The 18,708-nt window shown below is 34.2% G+C and overlaps 2 protein-coding genes across 2 annotated transcripts; one reads left to right on the top strand and one right to left on the bottom strand.

Moving 5' to 3' along the window:
* The first annotated feature begins 11,450 nt into the window (after positions 1-11,450).
* Positions 11,451-13,066, top strand: LOC139808056 (uncharacterized). The gene is made up of 2 exons (XM_071769676.1): positions 11,451-12,414; positions 12,597-13,066. Exons 1-2 carry the CDS (start codon positions 12,051-12,053, stop codon positions 12,725-12,727), a joined length of 495 nt encoding a protein of 164 aa, XP_071625777.1. The 5' UTR covers positions 11,451-12,050; the 3' UTR covers positions 12,728-13,066.
* Positions 13,067-16,231: 3,165 nt separating this feature from the next.
* On the bottom strand, positions 16,232-18,163 carry LOC139808817 (juvenile hormone acid O-methyltransferase-like). The gene is made up of 5 exons (XM_071771246.1): positions 17,928-18,163; positions 17,670-17,841; positions 17,143-17,275; positions 16,868-17,015; positions 16,232-16,694 (listed from the first exon to the last, which is right to left on the bottom strand). Exons 1-5 carry the CDS (start codon positions 18,112-18,114, stop codon positions 16,513-16,515), a joined length of 822 nt encoding a protein of 273 aa, XP_071627347.1. The 5' UTR covers positions 18,115-18,163; the 3' UTR covers positions 16,232-16,512.
* Between the last annotated feature and the right edge of the window lie 545 nt (positions 18,164-18,708).

Here is an 18,708-nt window from a genome sequence, read left to right as displayed (position 1 = left end):
TCTTGACGCAATGATTTCTTTGTCTTATTTTTACTATCAAGGACAGCATCAGATATTTCACATTTTCCTGGTTTATTTACGTACTTAGTAATATACCAAGTAAGCAACGTGGATGTTTCACTTACGTATTGTATATCGACATTTCCTTCTAATACCGTAAGAAGAACAGGATGATAATCATTTATATTGATCTCATCATGTTTTCGAGGAACATGATAAAGCCTACTTCTATGTTTCAATCGTTTCCTACCTGCTATCGAACTTATGACATCTTTCAAAATCAACGTTTCCGTGACAGGACGAGGAAACCCGAAACGACACACACGAATCGTTTTGCGTCCTACTTTTTTAGAACGAAGACAATAATCGTTATGTTTGTGTCGTTGATGCGTATTGACTCGCCTGTATAACAATGGTGAAATATTTGGATCTGGCATTTCACAAGTTATGTGTTGCAAAATAAATTGAGAAACTTCTTCAACAGAAGATTTCCCGATAATTGGCGCACCTTCAATCCAAATTAATAAATGGAAATGTTGTATACCTCTACCTTGGTATTCTCGTCGCCAGAAATAATGCGCCACTTTTCCGATCGGATTATCTTTGGAACAAATAAAATCAAGGAACGCTTTGAATTTGTTATCAAGAAACCTTGACGTTGACACGGGATCCTTAGCAACGAGTACACTAATGGGCGTCGAATCGTCAGGCCATCCATTTACTTCACGAAGATATGCAGCTAAGTCAGGCATCAGCCATTCAGCAGGACTCCATGTTACGAACCATGTCGCAGGTCCGTATTCTTGCGTCATACATCTTAAATTACTCCTCGGTATACGCCAGTATTGTTCCGTATTTCTTATAGTGGCGAATATTGTACTCAAGTCAGATTCTAATACATCTGTCTGTAGTGCTTCTAAATATTCTGAAGCCGTATAACGCTTAGTTGTACATAGTTTGCTATAAATACCACGATTTATTTGACGAAAAGTGTACAGATTATACAGAAAAAATACGAATTGTATATTTAATCTGAATTGTGGATGTTTGGACATCAAACAACATTTATCAAATTCATGGTCGTGAAGTTTAACCCGTCTAGCTTGGTGTCGTCCATCAATACCAAAAGGAAATAAATCTGGAAAACACAATAGATCTAAAGATCTCTCACGATTGTCCAAGGGCAAATCGGCTATTTTTAACATTTGATATAAGGCGGTATCAGTTTTACATAATTTTTTTTCATATAAAGGATAAATAGTATATTGCTCGTAATCGTAATAGTCATTACTTTCGTCAAGAACCTGAGTTAACATTGCCTTACGCTCATTATTTAAAGTAGCGTCTACGTTGTTTTCTTGCGTTAGACTTTTTGGGCTCGATTCGCATTCGTCATCCAAATTAGATTCAGTAGCATTTTCTGTCTCCTGTGCTTCAAAATCTGGATCGATTAATAATGACGTTTGTAAAGAAAACTCCTTACAAGTATTTGGCAATACAATATGAGAATATAAAGGATTGTGTTCTTTTAACCACACTAAGGGGTTAAAAACCTTGTTAACGTCTACCATATCTTCCCAAATCATTTTTGATTTTGTCGGAATACCTCTAACACGTACAAAGTACAGTTCGTGATTGATATTAATCGGATCAGTATCAGGACATATTTTGTTTAATGTTTCTTGTAAAGGTAACGGTAAATGAAACGTTCTACCTTTTACTTTTTGTACCATCTGTCTGTGAGGCAATTTCTTGTTACTAACAGGTTTCATTGTAACGACAGTTTGAAAAGCTTTAGCTCTTTGTATAAGAATTTTTTCAAACTGGTTAAGACATGATATTACTTCAGGTGGATCATGTACAATACGATCATTTAAAACGCAATACGCAGGCATTAATCCGTCACGGAATTTTTTTTCACAGTAATTACATATGTATTGCGGAGTAATATTATGTTTTTCTAAATGCGCCATTAAATCTCTCCAAATTGGAATATCTATTCGTGCTTTAAGCTTATTAAATTCAGAGACACTTCTTCTATATAAAAGTCTCTCACATGATGCACAAACATATCGAGGTGTGTCCATGGAGCGTTTAGTAAAAGCCTTAAATGCGTTTTTAAAGCGAGACATGATTTCATCTTCACTCAAAGTAGTACGATTCTGCTGATGTTTGTACATATATGCTTTTTGTTGTGCCGAAATTATAATTTCGTTTAACGTGTCTAAATCAACAGAAGTTAAAGCCTTCTCCAGATTTAACATTTTGTCGTATAAACTTGTCATTTGATAAATTAAACGTTTAATATATCTCACCATTGGAAAATGAGGTGATAATAATAAAACAGGAAGAAATAGAGCTTTGCAAAGAGTTGCATCAATGTAACAGGCATGTGTGTGACCCTTTCTATCAGAATTCTTTATCGTACATGTATGAATATCTGTTAACAATTGTGGTATTTTCTTTAAAGTGCAGGCAAATATCGTTTTGAGAAATTTTTCATAACGATCGATTAGAATCTTCATCAACGGATCATCATAAATTTTACACAAAGCATTGCATAACCATGATTTTTTGACTCGTGCTTGTTGCAAAGGTAATATATTCGTAGTTTTACCTTTCTCGTTAATTACCAACAGTTGTGATGAAGAAATGTTATGATATGTGTCGATAAAATAATTTTCGGATGAAGCTGTATGTCCCGATGTGCCACATAATGCACGTATTTTATCGTTATTTATAGAGCATTCAGCGGCAAGAGTCAAACACACGTCTGATTTCTTTTTAAGTGAAGCTAATATTTTAGAGATCTTGCTGACAAAACTGTCTCGAATACGCATACACCAACGTAAGATTCTTTCGGCTTCTAATCGTCTTTCAGTAGGATTTTTAATATTAAGTTTGTTTTCGATGTCTTCAATTGCCACAGGAATAAGAAATTGTATGTAATTTCGTGACCAAAACTTTGCATATTTTCTAGTAATATTTTTGGCAATATCGTGATTTTTGTTTGCAGGTACGTATTTAGAATTTTTTCTCTCATAATATCGCTTATTATAAAGCCACTTACAATCCAAATATTTTCTTTGTCTATCTCGTTCTTGCTGAGAATGTAGAAGATAATATTTTCTTTGTTTATTTCGTTTTTGCTGAGAATGTAGAAGATAATATTTTCTTTGTCTATCTCGTTTTTGCTGAGAATGTAGAAGATAATATTTTCTTTGTCTATCTCGTTTTTGCTGAGAATGTAGAAGATAATATTTTCTTTGTCTATCTCGTTTTTGCTGAGAATGTAGAAGATAATATTTTCTTTGTCTATCTTGTTTTTGCTGAGAATGTAGAAGATAATATTTTCTTTGTCTATCTTGTTCTTGCTGAGAATGTAGAAGATAATATTTTCTTTGTCTATCTCGTTTTTGCTGAGAATGTAGAAGATAATATTTTCTTTGTCTATCTCGTCCTTGTTGAGAATGTATAAGATATTTTCGCTTATTAAGGCGATTATTTGCTAAGTTGTCTTTATACTGACGTCGTCTTTGAGCACGATTGTCTTCTGAATTCTGATATCGACTCCGTTTTTTAGCACAATCATTTTCTAACGAATCTTGTTCCTCTCGACAACGTTTCTCAGCACGATTAATTTTAGTATTATTAACACAATTGTTTTCTGAATTCTGATATCGACGCCGTTTTTTAGCACGATCATTTTCTGACGAGTCCTGTTCCTCTCGACAACGTTTCTCAGCGCAATTATTTCCAGTATTACTAATGTTTTCACAGGAATCTTTCTGAGATAAATGTCTATTTCTACGTAGAGCAGTCGCTTTAGCTTCTCTATCTCTTATTACCGTTAATGGAAGCACTGTCTGAGCATCACTTTGTAGATCTTGAGGAAAATGTTCAATTGTATTCGATTCGAAAATCTTCAACAAATGTGAACGCATTACTCTATGATCATATCTAACTTCGTCAGGTTTAATATTAAACAATAATGAAATCGCAAAAGCTATAGCAAAAACTCCGCAATCATTACAGTTTGGTTGATATTGTACAGTAGGAAATTCGACAGGATTATTCTCAAAGTCGTACGTTGGAAATAATTCTCTCAAAAATATCTCGTGATGTTCGTGCAATTCTTGTTTATTTTGTGAATCATAGATATATATTTTTGTTGTATCGTAATAACTACATACCCAATGTCCATTTCTATCTCTAAGTTTTGGATCTCCACAATTGAACGAAACTGACGAACTGTGCAATATTTGTATATGTTTTCTATCTTCTGGTATACGTTGAATAAATTGAGGCAACTGGATTCGCCATGTTCCGACAGGTTCATAATCTGAACAACTTCGCAAAAGTGTATGGAAATGATCCATATGAGCGTCCGTAATCCATTTGCCTCGAATAATTATATTTTTTTCTTTACGTTTTAAAATTACTTTTTTTTTTAAATTTTGTTTGGATCGCTTTATAATAGCGCAATTGTTTAAATCCTGCTGCTCTGCACGAGATTCTGTAGCATAATTACTTTCAAAATTACTAATGTTTTCACAGGAATCTTTCTGAGATAAATGTCTATTTATACGTAGAGCAGTCGCTTTAGCTTCTCTATCTCTTATTACTGCTAATGGAAGCACTGTCTGAGCATCACTTTGTGGATCTTGAGGAAAATGTTCAATTGTATTCGATTCGAAAATCTTCAACAAATGTGAACGCATTACTCTATGATCATATCTAACTTCGTCAGGTTTAATATTAAACAATAATGAAATTGCAAAAGCTATAGCAAAAACTCCGCAATCATTACAGTTTGGTTGATATTGTACAGTAGGAAATTCGACAGGATTATTCTCAAAGTCGTACGTTGGAAATAATTCTCTCAAGAATATCTCGTGATGTTCGTGCAATTCTTGTTTATTTTGTGAATCATAGATATATATTTTTGTCGTATCGTAATAACTACATACCCAATGTCCGTTTCTATCTCTAAGTTTTGGATCTCCACAATTGAACGGAACTGACGAACTGTGCAATATTTGTATATGTTTTCTATCTTCTGATATACGTTGAATAAATTGAGGCAATTGGATTCGCCATGTTCCGACAGGTTCATAATCTGAACAACTTCGCAAAAGTGTATGGAAATGATCCATATGAGCGTCCGTAATCCATTTGCCTCGAATAATTATATTTTTTTCTTTACGTTTTAAAATTACTTTCTTTTTTAAATTCTGTTTGGATCGCTTTATAATAGCGCGATTGTTTAAATCCTGCTGCTCTGCACGAGATTTTGTAGCATAATTAGTTTCAGAATGTGTCTTTGCACTTTTAGCAATTGCTTCAGTTTCTGTCGCTTTTATTATCGCTAATGGAAGTACTCTTTGAGAAATAGCACATTGTGAATCTTGAGCACGATTATTTGGTAAATTCTGTTTGCATCGTTGCTGCTTTGTAGCGCGATTTTCTAAATTCTGTTCCTCTGCACGACGTTTTATAGCATAATTACTTTTAAAATGTCTTTTTATACGTTCAGCAGTCGCTTTAGCCTCTCTAGCTCTTATCACTGCTAATGGAAGTACCTTTTGAGGATTAGCACATTGCAAATCCTGAGGAAAATGTTGAATAACATTATTTTCCAAAATTTGTATTAAATGTGAACGCATAAACTTATGTTCATACTTTACTTTGTCAGGTTTAATATTGAATAACAATGAAGTAGCAAAAGCTATAGCAAAAACACCACAATCGCTACTGTTCGGTTGACGTTGCACAGTAGGAAATTTGACGGGATGTTTTTTAAAGTCATGTGCTGGAAATAATTTTTCCAAGAATCGCTCATGATCTTTACACAATGTTTTATTATGTAAGGAATCATATACAAATATATTTTTTGTATCATAATAACAACACACCCAATGTGACGAACTACACAATATTTGAATGTGTTTTTTATCTTGTGATACAGGTTGAATCATATTAGGCAATTGTATTCCGACAGGTCTATAATCTGAACAACTTTGTAAAAGTCTATAGAAATGATCCAAATGTACGTCCGTAAGCCATTCGCCTTGGGTAATTATATCTTTGTCCGCAAGCTTTAAAATAATATTTTGAGTCTTTAGAGACATTGTATAAAATAGGCGCACAACAGATTTCTTAAACCGCTAAGCAATTAATTTTTATAGGCGCAGAGCAGCCGATTTTCACAGAACAGCCGATGTTTGTAGGCGCAGAGCAGCCGATTTTTATGGGCGCAAAGCAGCCGATTTTTAAAGGCGCAAAGCAGCCGACTTTTAAAGGCGCAGAGCAGCCGATTTTTATGGGCGCAGGGCAGCCAACTTTTAAAGGCGCAAAGCAGCCGATGTTAGTAGGCGCAGAGCAGCCGATTATTATAGGCGCAAAGCAGCCGACTTTTAAAGGCGCAAAGCAGCCGATGTTTGTAGGCGCAGAGCAGCCGATGTTTGTAGGCGCAGAGCAGCCGATTTTTATAGGCGCAAAGCAGCCGATGTTTGTAGGCGCAGAGCAGCCGATGTTTGTAGGCGCAGAGCAGCCGATGTTTGTAGGCGCAGAGCAGCCGATTTTTATAGGCGCAAAGCAGCCGATTTTTATCAGCGCAAAGCAGCCGACTTTTAAAGGCGTAAAGCAGCCGATGTTTGTAGGCGCAGAGCAGCCGATGTTTGTAGGCGCAGAGCAACCGATTTTTATAGGCGCAAAGCAGCCGACTTTTAAGGGCGCAGAGCAGCCAACTTTTAAAAAAAGGAGAAAAAATAAAAAGGGGAAAAAAGAAGGGAGAGAGAGAGAGAAAAAGAGAGAGAGAGAGAGAGAGAGAGAAAGAGAGAAAGAGAGAAAAAGACAGACACAAAGAGAGAGAGAGAGAGAGAGAGACTTACCTGTAGAAAATAAAAGGCAATCTAAAACAAATAGAAATAATATAACATTAAACTCCTTACATCATTTTTAAATAAAAATTTGATTGATAATGGAGACAAAAAGGTAGTTACATTAAAATTTTTTAATATTATTTTAATTTTAATACAAGAATAATAATTACAGAATAAAGTTACTTTAAAAACGTTTGATAACTATTTAAATCAATAAATATGTTATATCTTCAGTTAACCTTTCATTGATATTAATAACATATATTTCTTTTAATATGTATGTAATAAAAAGTTTGCTTTTTTAATTATACCAGATGTCAAATAATAAGCACACCATTTATCGTAAACAGGTAGAGCTGGTTAAATACACGAATCAATGTGTCTATCTGCGCGATTTGATGAGAAGGAATAGTCCACCTTTTACATTGCTGCGCGCGCGATAAAATATATTCGGAAGAGCGCTTTATAATAAACAACTGCTATGCAGAAATATAACTCATATATATCTCTCAATGCCTCACCATGCACCTAAGCAACGTAAACGTTAGGTTACTCCTTGTCGAATCATATGGACACAGTGTGATTCGCCTATCCTTATTAATAAATTTCTTATTAATATATAAAGATTTTTATGTTAATAATGTATGTATTCATATAATATAGTGTGAGTCATTTAAATCAATGTAGACAAATATCTTGAAAAACATGGAAGATTATAGATGTCGTTTTTAAGAAATTTTAAAAGCGACTAATTTTTTAAATAAAACTTGATTTTTTCTTTGAGATAAAAGTTGTACATCTTGTGAAGACGTTATCAAAACACTATAATAAAGCTCTCTTTCATTAAGAATTTCCTGATTTTGTTCTTTTTAATTTTTGATATTTTAAATTTTGTCATAATATTTTTATATAAAATATAAATCTCATAAAGTATTCACTTTTCAAGAACTTTACTTTGATATTTTTATACGTAGAATCTACAAAATGCAATCAACCTCTAAAAATAATTTTTTTATTGATTCTTTTTATTATTCTACGTGTAAAAGTATTAAAATAAAGTCATTGAAAAGTGAATATTTTACGAGATATCTCATAATTATATTAAATGACAAAATTTAAAATAGGAAATTCCTAACGAAAGAGAGGTTCGTTATAGTATTTTGAAAACGTCTCCACGAGATGTACAACTTTAATCTCAAGGAAAAAATCAAGTTCTATTTAAGAAATTAGTCGTTTTTGAAATTTCTTGAAAACCACAATATCTATGACATGGCTCACATCGGAATCATGTGTCCTCCTTTAGACCATACAACTTTTGTCTGAAACATTTTTCCATATCTACCATATAAAACCAATTTGCTATCTCTATTTTAACTGGTACTTTACTCTTGTACGTATGGGATATTCACGTTCGGGTCAGCCAAAGGGGATGAACACGAAAATCTCATTATGCATATTTCGGGAACCCATAAATTGAGGAACATTTTGAGACTAAAATCAATTTGCTATCTCTATTTTAACTGGTACTTTACTCTTGTACGTATAGGGTGTTCACGTTTGGGTCGGCCAAAGGGGTTGAACATGAAAATCTTATTGTACATATTTTGAGAGCACATAAATTGAGGAACATTTTAAGACTAAAACCAATTCGCTATCTCTATTTTAACTGGTACTTTACTCTTGTATGTACGGAGTGCTCACGTTTGGGTCGGCCAAAGGGGATGAATACGAAATATTCATTGCGCATATTTTGGGAGCACATAAATTGCAGAACATTTTAAGACTAAAACTAATTTGCTATCTGTATTTTAACTGGTACTTTACTCTTGTACGTATGGGGTGTTCACGTTTGGGTTGGCCAAAGGGGTTGAACATGGAAATTTCATTGCGCATATTTTGGGAACACATAAATTAAGGAACATTTTAAGACTAAAATCAATTTGCTATCTGTATTTTAACTGGTACTTTACTCTTGTACGTATGGAATGTTCACGTTTGGGTCGACCAAAGGGGATAAACACGAAAATCTTATTATGCATATTTCGGGAGCACATAAATTGAGGAACATTTTAAGACTAAAACCAATTCGCTATCTCTATTTTAACTGATACTTTATTCTTATATCAGTAGTATACAGGATGAGGCAATAACTATTACCACCTTAAATATATTCTAATCTATAAGGCCCAGAGAAAAATTAATGTAACTAAAAAAATAACTAAAATTGTACGGTACGAAGGGGGCTATCTATAGCGACAATAATTTTTGTCCAGGTAGAGACGCTTCGGAGATATCAAGGTCATCTTAATTTTTTTAAATTGATTTGGTACATTTTTTTCCATAATATGATAAAAAAGCTGAAAACAAGTTCAGAACTCATGATACAAGATCATTGAACAAGATAAAGTAAAGAAAAAACGATTAAAAAATACATTTTTGTATTGAATAAAATTTATGTTTAAAGAAGATGTTTGAAGTGATGGCCATTATTATATATGCAACACTGGATTCTTCATGCAACAACGGATTATTACAGCCTATGCATCAATAACTCTTGACGTTATTAAAAGAGCAAGCCAATCAGTGATCAAAAGAATCCAGTGTTGCATCAATAATGATGGCCATCACTTCGAACATCTTCTTTAAACGTAAATTTCATTCAATACAAAAATGTATTTTTTAATCGTTTTTTCTTCACTTTAAATTATTGTTCAATAACCTTGTATCATGAGTTCTGAACTTGTTTTCAGCTCCTCTATCATATTACCAAATCAACCTAGACAAAAATTATTATCGCTATAGATAGCCTCCTTCGTACCGTACAATTTTGGTTACACTAATAATTTTTCTCTGGGCCTTATAAATTCAAATATATTTAAGGTGGTAATAGTTATTGCTTCACTCTGTATAGATCTTTATTTGCGTATATCTTTTATAAACTATTATAGACTAATTTTGAGGCATTTAAAATTATATGTAATTTTAATGAGTAGGAGTGCTAGCTTATGTTAGGTCAGCACTCCCACTTTCAATTGCGATTTCCCGCGAAACCGCTTGAACACAAAAATCGTGAAGCACATAATTAACACAAAGAGCACTTAATTTCTACATGTGTTATTTCAGTTGTTTGTGGAGGAGAGGTGTTAACTTAACAGACATAATAGCTTTCCATATCACCCATGAAGTACTATTGTTGACACGTTTTTTTTTTAAGTAGGCTTAATACACTGATGACTGAAATGACCCTTTAACTAATTGAACAGAAACAGAATTCAATAAATGAGTGATGAATCTTTACCGCGTCTTATGCGGCTTGCTACGTGCAATATGCAGATCGATGTTTCCGCTTTCGCTTGTAAATCAACCTGAATTTTCTTCATTTTAATAATTACTTAATTCTACTTTTGTTCAATTAGTTAAAGGATTATTTCAGTTATCAATGGATTAGACCTACTGAAGATACATTAAAAAAAAAACATGTAAACAATAATATCTTATGGATGACATAGAAAGCTACTGTTTATAAATTAAACGCGCCTGAGCCTCAAGCGGGTTGTAGACTGCGCACAGGATGGCGAGGTAAAGGGAAAATGATTAATAAAACTGTTATAATAACATGTATTTTTCAAAATACATACCTCAAGACACGCAAACACACAGTTGCATTGAATGCCAAACACAACCTATAAAATATATAAATATTTAATATATATATATATATATATATATATATATATAAATAAAACTATACGCCAAAAGGGATAACAAATACCCTCTACTTACTTCTTTGCTTTATTATTATGTGTTTTATCGATCGATTCACTGCAGTCAATTAGATCGTGTCACTGACACATAAAGTCTAAACTGCAACCATAAAACTGAAGAAATCATGATAATCGCACAAACTATCACAGTCGGTAATCCCAGGTCGATAATCGCGTATCGATAACAATACGTGTTTGCAATTTTAATGATGTGATCCATGGTACGAAATGTATGCGCAATGCGGAATTGGCAGAACGTTCGAAAATTGGTTCGATCTTTTTTACGTTTATTCCGCCGATTTTCTTTATACAGCGGAATACGTGGAAACGCAATCTGTGCGTGCCAATAATATACATTATTTTGATAGATACAATAAACTAATCTACAAAAAGGGTTTTGTGATTGGCTAGCGTCAATTGCGCTTCCGCGAATTTTACTCCATGGAACATTAGAATAAATTAGAAAATACATTTCAGCAAAGCGGAATGTCTGCGATTGAACGGACTTTGTTCCAACAATTCTGCATTGCTCATACGTTCCGTACCATGAGATCACACCATAAGGCCGATTTATGAAGGCCGTAACTGTTGATTTAAGCCGTAATTAAACCCTAAGAAATTAATTAATCACAATCGATTATTCTTCTCACATTCGACTATCATATATTGGTCAATTTCTTAGGGTTTACGGCTTAAACCAACGGTTACGGCCTTTATAAATCTGCCTTTAAAAACAAAAAACGATCTATTAGCGCTACATGAGCGCGGGTCCGCTCGGCCTCGAATCGGCCATTACTGGTAGCGCGGTAGCCACCAATTCGACGCAGTTCGACGTTCGACGTCAGTCCACGATCGCGAGAGTTTTTCGAGTGGTGGTGTGTGTGATACCGCAATCGTATCGCGTATCCGATTGTATTTTCGTTCAACGTGCGCGGACCAGTTCGTCCGTATTGTCCGCTGAAAAGCAGCAGGAGCTAATAAAAGAAAAGAAGAAGAAGAAGAGGATTTCCGATTGCGCGCGGTCGACGCCGCCAAGCTGATTCAGCGTCGCAAGCACAACCTCGACGTCGAGACCCAGTTGCTGCAACCACCAAGCACCACGGCTAACGCTGCGAATTTGGAAAAGAAATTCGACCGACTTAGTATGAATGTTGTAAGTATACACATTTAATTTAACCTCAAAGTCTCGGGTACTCGCAACTCGTCGCGTCGCGCAAAAATATCTCGGGTACTCGCAACTCATCGCGTTGCGTAAATAAATAAAAAATAAATAAATATATAAACTTGAGCGGATAAAAATAAATAATAATAATATAATATTGGAACGCATTTATCTATAAAAATAATAATATAATATTGGATTCTATAGGATGAAGAATCATCTTCCGACGTAGACGTCGAAATGGATAAGGATAAGGACGCGACTGAAATGACGCGACTAAAGAAAGAAAATGCAGAATTGCGGCGACAACTCGCCGCAATTCAGTCGCCATCACTGCCGATGCAACCCATAATACCGTCACAGCCGGGACATTCACAGCCAGGACCTTCACAGCCGGGACCTTCACAACCGGGACCTTCACAGCCGGGACCTTTACCACCAGCAACGCCAGCACCGGCACCACCAGCAACGCCAGCACCGGCACCACCAGCAACGCCAGCACCAGCACAACCAGCAACACCAGCACCAGGACAACCAGCAATGCCGGCACCGGCACCACCAGCGATTCCTCCACCGGCACCACCAGCGATTCCTCCACAAAGACGTAAGTACAAAACTAAATCTATTAAAATACAGTTATGGTTTGCTCACTCCAAGAGCGATTATTGACGTCACTTCGGCAAAGCTCGATTTGCCGATGTGACGTCAATAATCGCTCTCTGAGCGAACAAACCCGGCCCTGTCGAAAACGCTATTTTTTATAAAATAAATTTCTGTTTGTTACAGCAAGGCGATGGCAAAGAGCCGGAAGAAATCGCTACAACCCAAACAACCCGAGAGGAAGAGAAAGAGGAGGAAGGGGAAGAGGAGGAAGGGGTGGAGGAATGAAGACGTACACACAAAACGTGTATTTATAAATTTTGCGAGCATTTTTTTTCCGGAAAAATCAGAATTAAAAGTCTGTACTTTAATTAATTCTTTAATTTTTTTCTATATTACTTTTATATTGATTCAACCATTTTTCGTAGAATATGTGAATAAAATAAGATTCCTCGCTTTTCTTAATTCCAATTTATACCACTCAAGATCACATATTGCACGATATACAGCTTCACGCTTAACAAATGCGTACATGTAACGTATAATATAAAAATACACATATTATTTTAATATAAGTTGCGACGAATATTAATCTACGTATATTGAGACACGTATATACGTTAATACAGATTATGTGTATAATTTTATTTTAATTTACTTCTTATATTACGTCTTATATTACTTAATTTACTTCTTATATTACTTATATTACTTACTTTTTACTTATGTAATTATATAAAAAATAAATATATATAACTTACTTGTCCTGTTACAATTTCTCCTGCACCGCAATAAAGAAACGTATATGTAAATATAAAATAAGAACATTAAATGCCAAGCAACATGCTTATAGGACACTCGTGCCATTTATCTCTCGATCAGTAATTATCTGAATAATATATCTCGCTAATTAGTAAAACACAAATTGATATAAGTTGAACATATAATAGTTCATAGACTCACACAAGTTATATTGCATAAATATACATTTCAAACATAAAGAAACGAGTAAGAATTAAAATAACAATTTTAGCCGAATAAATATATTCTCTCTACAACTAATTTTGCATGTGAATATCTTAATGGGGACAAAAAAAATGATTTGAAAATATTCTTTATCAATTCTTGTACAGACTGCGGAGAGAGTATTACAAGATACATATGGTGCAACAATAAAAGTAAAGTTTTATGGAAATGCACCTATCGGATTCTACAAATATGGTGCTAAAATATTTTATTTCTTAGCCAAACATATGGATGGAGATATCATCAACAATAACGTATAACGTAAAATACCAGTGGTTGGATCATGAAGAATTAGAAAAAGTATTACCTACTGGAGTACAACAGAGTATTTTACAATTTATGTTTACGTAAAGAATAACTAACAGAAAAAAATTCGTATCCTAAATGCCAATAATTTTTCTAATGTAACAATAATACTGAAAATATATGGATAGAAATATATATAATAAATAATAACATAATTAATGATATACGCTTTTGTCACGCATATTAATTTTCAATAATGGATATTATAACAAATACGTTTTACGTTCATTCGAAAACAAATTATGTGTACACATAATAAAAATTGTACGAATTAAAATTATGTGTATACACATAATAAAAATGCGGAATTATTTTTGTCAGACATAATTTTAATTCATCGAATTTTTATTATGTCAAGACATAATTTTAATTCATCCAATTTTTATTATGTCTAGACATAATTTTAATTCGTCCAATTTTTATTATGTCTAGACATAATTTTAATTCAGCGCATTTTTATTATGTCATGACATAATTTTAATTCTGCCGCTAGGGAATTTTTAAGTTGATTCTTATGAATCAAGCTTGAATTCGATGTCTAGGTGTCCCAGGTTGCCGATGACGAGGTCCACATAGTGCGCTTCATAGTTTTCGGTATCCAGGTGTATTAATATCTTGAATTCGATGTCCACGTGTTCCAGGTTGCCGATGACGGGTTCCAGATAGTGCGCTTCATAGTTTGCGATGTCCAGGTGTAATAATACGTTGAATTCGATGTCTAGGTGTCCCACGTTGCCGATGACGAGGTCCACATAGTGCGCTCCGTAGTTTTCGGTGTCTACGTGTATTAATACCTCGAATTCGATATCTACGTGTCCTACATTCAGATTTAAAGTTATTAATACACCTAGACACCAAAAACTACGAAGCGCACTATGTGGACCTCGTCATCGGCAACCTGGGACACGTAGACATCGAATTCGAGGTATTATTACATCTAGACACCGAAAACTACGGAGCGCGCTATCTGGACCTCGTCATCAGCAACCTGAGACACCTAGACATCAATTTCAAAATATTAATACACGTAGACACCGACAACTACGGAGCGCACTATGTGGATCTCGTCATCGGCAACCTGGGACACCTAGACATCGAATTCAAGGTATTAATACACGTAGACACCGAAAACTACGGAGCTCACTATCTAGACATTGTCATCGGCAACCTGGGACACGTGGACATCAAATTCAAGGTATTAATACACGTAGACACCGAAAACTACGGAGCGCACTATGTGGACCTCGTCATCGGCAACCTGGGACACCTAGACATCGAATTCAACGTACGATTACACCTGGACACCGAAAACTATGAAGCGCACTATCTGGATCCCGTCATCGGCAACCTGGGACACGTGGACATTGAATTCAAGGTATTAATACACGTAGACACCGAAAACTACGAAGCGCACTATGTGGACCTTGTCATCGGCAACCTGGGACACCTAGACATCGAATTCAACGTACGATTACACCTGGACACCGAAAACTATGAAGCGCACTATCTGGATCCCGTCATCAGCAACCTGGGACACGTGGACATCGAATTCAAGGTATTAATACACGTAGACACCGAAAACTACGGAGCGCACTATGTGGACCTCGTCATCGGCAACCTGGGACACGTAGACATCGAATTCAACGTATTATTACACCTGGACACCGAAAACTATAAAGCGCACTATCTGGACCTCGTCATCGGCAACCTGGGATACCTAGACATCGAATTCAAGCTTGATTCATAAGAATCGACTTAAAAATTCCCTAGCGGCACTTTCTGCCAAGCGTAGAGAACCTTCTTTTTCGGCAGCGGTGGTAATACGATGTAAGGATACGAAATCTCTCCAGATAAACATGAAGGAATTGACTCAATATATATTATATAAGTATATACCTAATTTACCTAAATAGAAATCTTACTCCTGACCGATAAGTCTATCGACCTAATTTCGAAATACGCGCGCGATATCGAAACTGGCGATACCTGCGCCGCCAGCGTCGAAAAAGTGAAAGTAACGTTTCTGATTATGACGTCATCATATAACGTCGGCGTTAGAAGTAGAAGAAGAAGAGGAAGTATCTTAAAAATAAATTTTCCCATTTGGACTTTGCGTCGCAATATCTCCGCTCGTAGGGCACGTAGCGGAATATTATGAGAGAAACCCCCCCCTAATTGGACCCCAAGCTATCGATCAAGCCTACTTAGAACTTGATCCGTTCACTCGTTAATCGAGATCTCAACATCTCGGGTACTCGCAACCCGTCGCGTCGCGTAAAAGAGTCACGGTCGGTCTCGCTCCGCGTGTACTTGGCGCGAGACACTACCGTGTCTCTTGATTCTATCTGCTGCAAGTAATGTGATTTCAGATGCATATATCAATCTAGATAAAAGATGTGGAATAAATTATTAATTATTAATTAATTAATAATGATTTATTAATCATAGTGTCTGATAATACAAGTATCTGATGATACAAGAACTAGTGCTACAAAAATTCTGTCTTCTAGTTTTTTTATTACTAGACACTACAAATGTGTATCGCGCGCGTTATTTAGCTTTAACATTATGCTATTACTATTACACTATTAACTCCTTGATACACACAACTGTCAAAATATATAATGACAGCTGCAAATGAAGTAAGCGCAGCAAGAGAACCAATCGGCATCGCGGAAAAGCGACAACAATAAACTTTACATCTCTTTTTTAGATATGGATGGATGGATGGATATGACTGCATATATGTTTGCGCAATTGTTATAGATTATTATATCTTTTGTGCGTAAACTACTAATACTTCATATAAATCTAATGTAAGTTCCTGATTATTATATATTGATTTATAGTTAATTTTTCTTCTTAGAAATTCACATGTAAATGTATTCTTAAATTCTTCCATCAGATCTTGTGGCATGTCTTCAAGAAATGTTAAGAGGGATATTATCGAGTCTGTTAAAATAATATACGTATGATTATAAAATTAACGTATATATAATTTATAATAATGGTAATGTTACATTATAATTTATAATAAATAAAATAGCATAAAAAAAATTCTTCAAAGAATTAATAATCTTATAACGTAAAATTATTACTTCTTGCATATTTTTACTATGACTTACTCAAAAACTGTCTCAATTTTTCTTCAGAATAGTTCGCCTCCCGAAGACTGCAATGGTGAATTGTAAATCCGACACTTTGAAGTAATTCTTTTAAGTCTTCGCGAGCATTATTTGAATAATGAAACGGAAAAATGTTTTTCATCGTATCCTATATAAACATAAAAATAATAATTAAGAATTTATAGTGCAAAAGTAATAAAATAACAAAACATGTAATGGAAATAAATAATGAGAAAGCAAATCAAATATTAATTAAAATTTAATAATATATTTACCGGTATATATTGCGCAAAGCGGATATCCCGCTCCAAAATTTTGTAAACTTCAAACATATCACTAGATGCTATTATATATAAAAGTATAGTTCCATTGGGTCGTAGCATTTGATACATATTCCTAAAGGCTTGTCTGTTAAATAAAACAAATAAATATAATTAATTTTTTTAAAAGCACCTTATACTTTTATTAAAATATTTTTCAATATATTAGTATATTTTTTAATGCAATTATATAAAAACATACAATATATTTATATATTTTGCATTCTTATGCCTATTGCTCGTTTTTCAAATTATGCTATTATTGAGATTATATTATATTATAGAAATGTGTGTCATATTATAGAAATTGAAAGAAACACTTGTTCTGTTCAAAAAGTGAAGCACACATGCACAATATGTTTCAAGAAAAAATTAATTTACACTTGTTTAAAAAGTTTAAAAAGCCTTAATAAGGCTTGTTTATCAATAAGGGTTGAAATACATTTTAGCCTTAATTATATTTTATATAATATCTCGCTTACCGAATGTCATTGCACCAATGCAAAGTGTGAAACGAAAATATATTATTAAATTCAGAAATATATTTCTCAGGCAGATTTTTAGTTTGAATATCCAATACTTCGAAGTGGAGCCGTTTTTCGTCATTAAATGTTTTATTCGCATATTTGATCATGCTCTCCGAAATATCCGTACCTTCACGAAACGCGAAATCAGAGAATTAAATAATTATTTATAATGTTGATTTGTTATTACATTTCTATAATTTATTATTCTTTTACCAATTATTTGTGCATCTGAGCCAAGATTTGGCAACAAAAAATCTTTTGTTATATCTCCAGGACCACAACCAATGTCCATACACTTTCCACGTACATCCTTTAAATTTTCACTAAACTCTTTGATTATAGGCAATATTTTACACTTTTGTACTTCGTTAGATGTAATGTAGCCTTTTGGACTTTCCATCTTTGACTCTCCCCACTTCAGCACTGTGGTTTTAATGTGCAGTGTGCTGCGGTGATATCTGAGCAAACTTTATATACTCCACGGTATCAAGTGGGGATGCCCAAGAATTTTTTTTATCTTCCAGGAAATTAAGGATTCACGTCAAATAAAATCATATCTTTTTAAGACTCGTTTTGAAAAAAAAAGTTACAAAAAAGGCCCTAAGTACACACGCTTGTTGGAATATTATTGAATATATGAAAAAGACTGTCATACATGAAAAAAGTTGGACAAAATAATTGTATACTTAAAATCCTTGGAAGAAGCTATTGTGTATATTAAATTTAAATTAAACGAAGTATAGGCTCTCTAGACTAAATCAAAGGAGATAAATGAGGCAATCGGAGCCAAGCGCAGTAATCAATGCGCAGACAAATTATAATAATAAATAAATATATTACAAACGAACGTTTTGACACTTTTTTTGTGTCATCTTCAGCGTAAATAAAGTTAAATAAAGTTACAAAAGAAAGAACAACGCATTTTTTAGCCTGCGTAAATTAAATTAAACGAAGTATAGGCTCTCTAGACTAAATCAAAGGAGATAAATGAGGC

This window comes from Temnothorax longispinosus, chromosome 2, assembly GCF_030848805.1.
Source record: "Temnothorax longispinosus isolate EJ_2023e chromosome 2, Tlon_JGU_v1, whole genome shotgun sequence".
Classification (NCBI taxonomy): Eukaryota; Metazoa; Arthropoda; class Insecta; order Hymenoptera; family Formicidae; genus Temnothorax; species Temnothorax longispinosus.
This window is presented reverse-complemented; position numbering and strand designations above follow the sequence as displayed.

What these genes read in the sequence shown, in the direction of transcription:
- LOC139808817 (XM_071771246.1), bottom strand. Translation starts at nt 18,114, where the DNA reads ATGGAAAGTCCAAAAGGCTACATTACATCTAACGAAGTACAAAAGTGT. An exon ending in CTCAGATGCACAAATAATTG is followed by an intron (nt 17,842 to 17,927) that starts GTAAAAGAATAA and finishes CGTTTCGTGAAG; the next exon opens with GTACGGATATTTCGGAGAGC. An exon ending in AAAATTGAGACAGTTTTTGA is followed by an intron (nt 16,695 to 16,867) that starts GTAAGTCATAGT and finishes TTATTTTAACAG; the next exon opens with ACTCGATAATATCCCTCTTA.
- LOC139808056 (XM_071769676.1), top strand. Translation starts at nt 12,051, where the DNA reads ATGGATAAGGATAAGGACGCGACTGAAATGACGCGACTAAAGAAAGAA. An exon ending in AGCGATTCCTCCACAAAGAC is followed by an intron (nt 12,415 to 12,596) that starts GTAAGTACAAAA and finishes TGTTTGTTACAG; the next exon opens with CAAGGCGATGGCAAAGAGCC.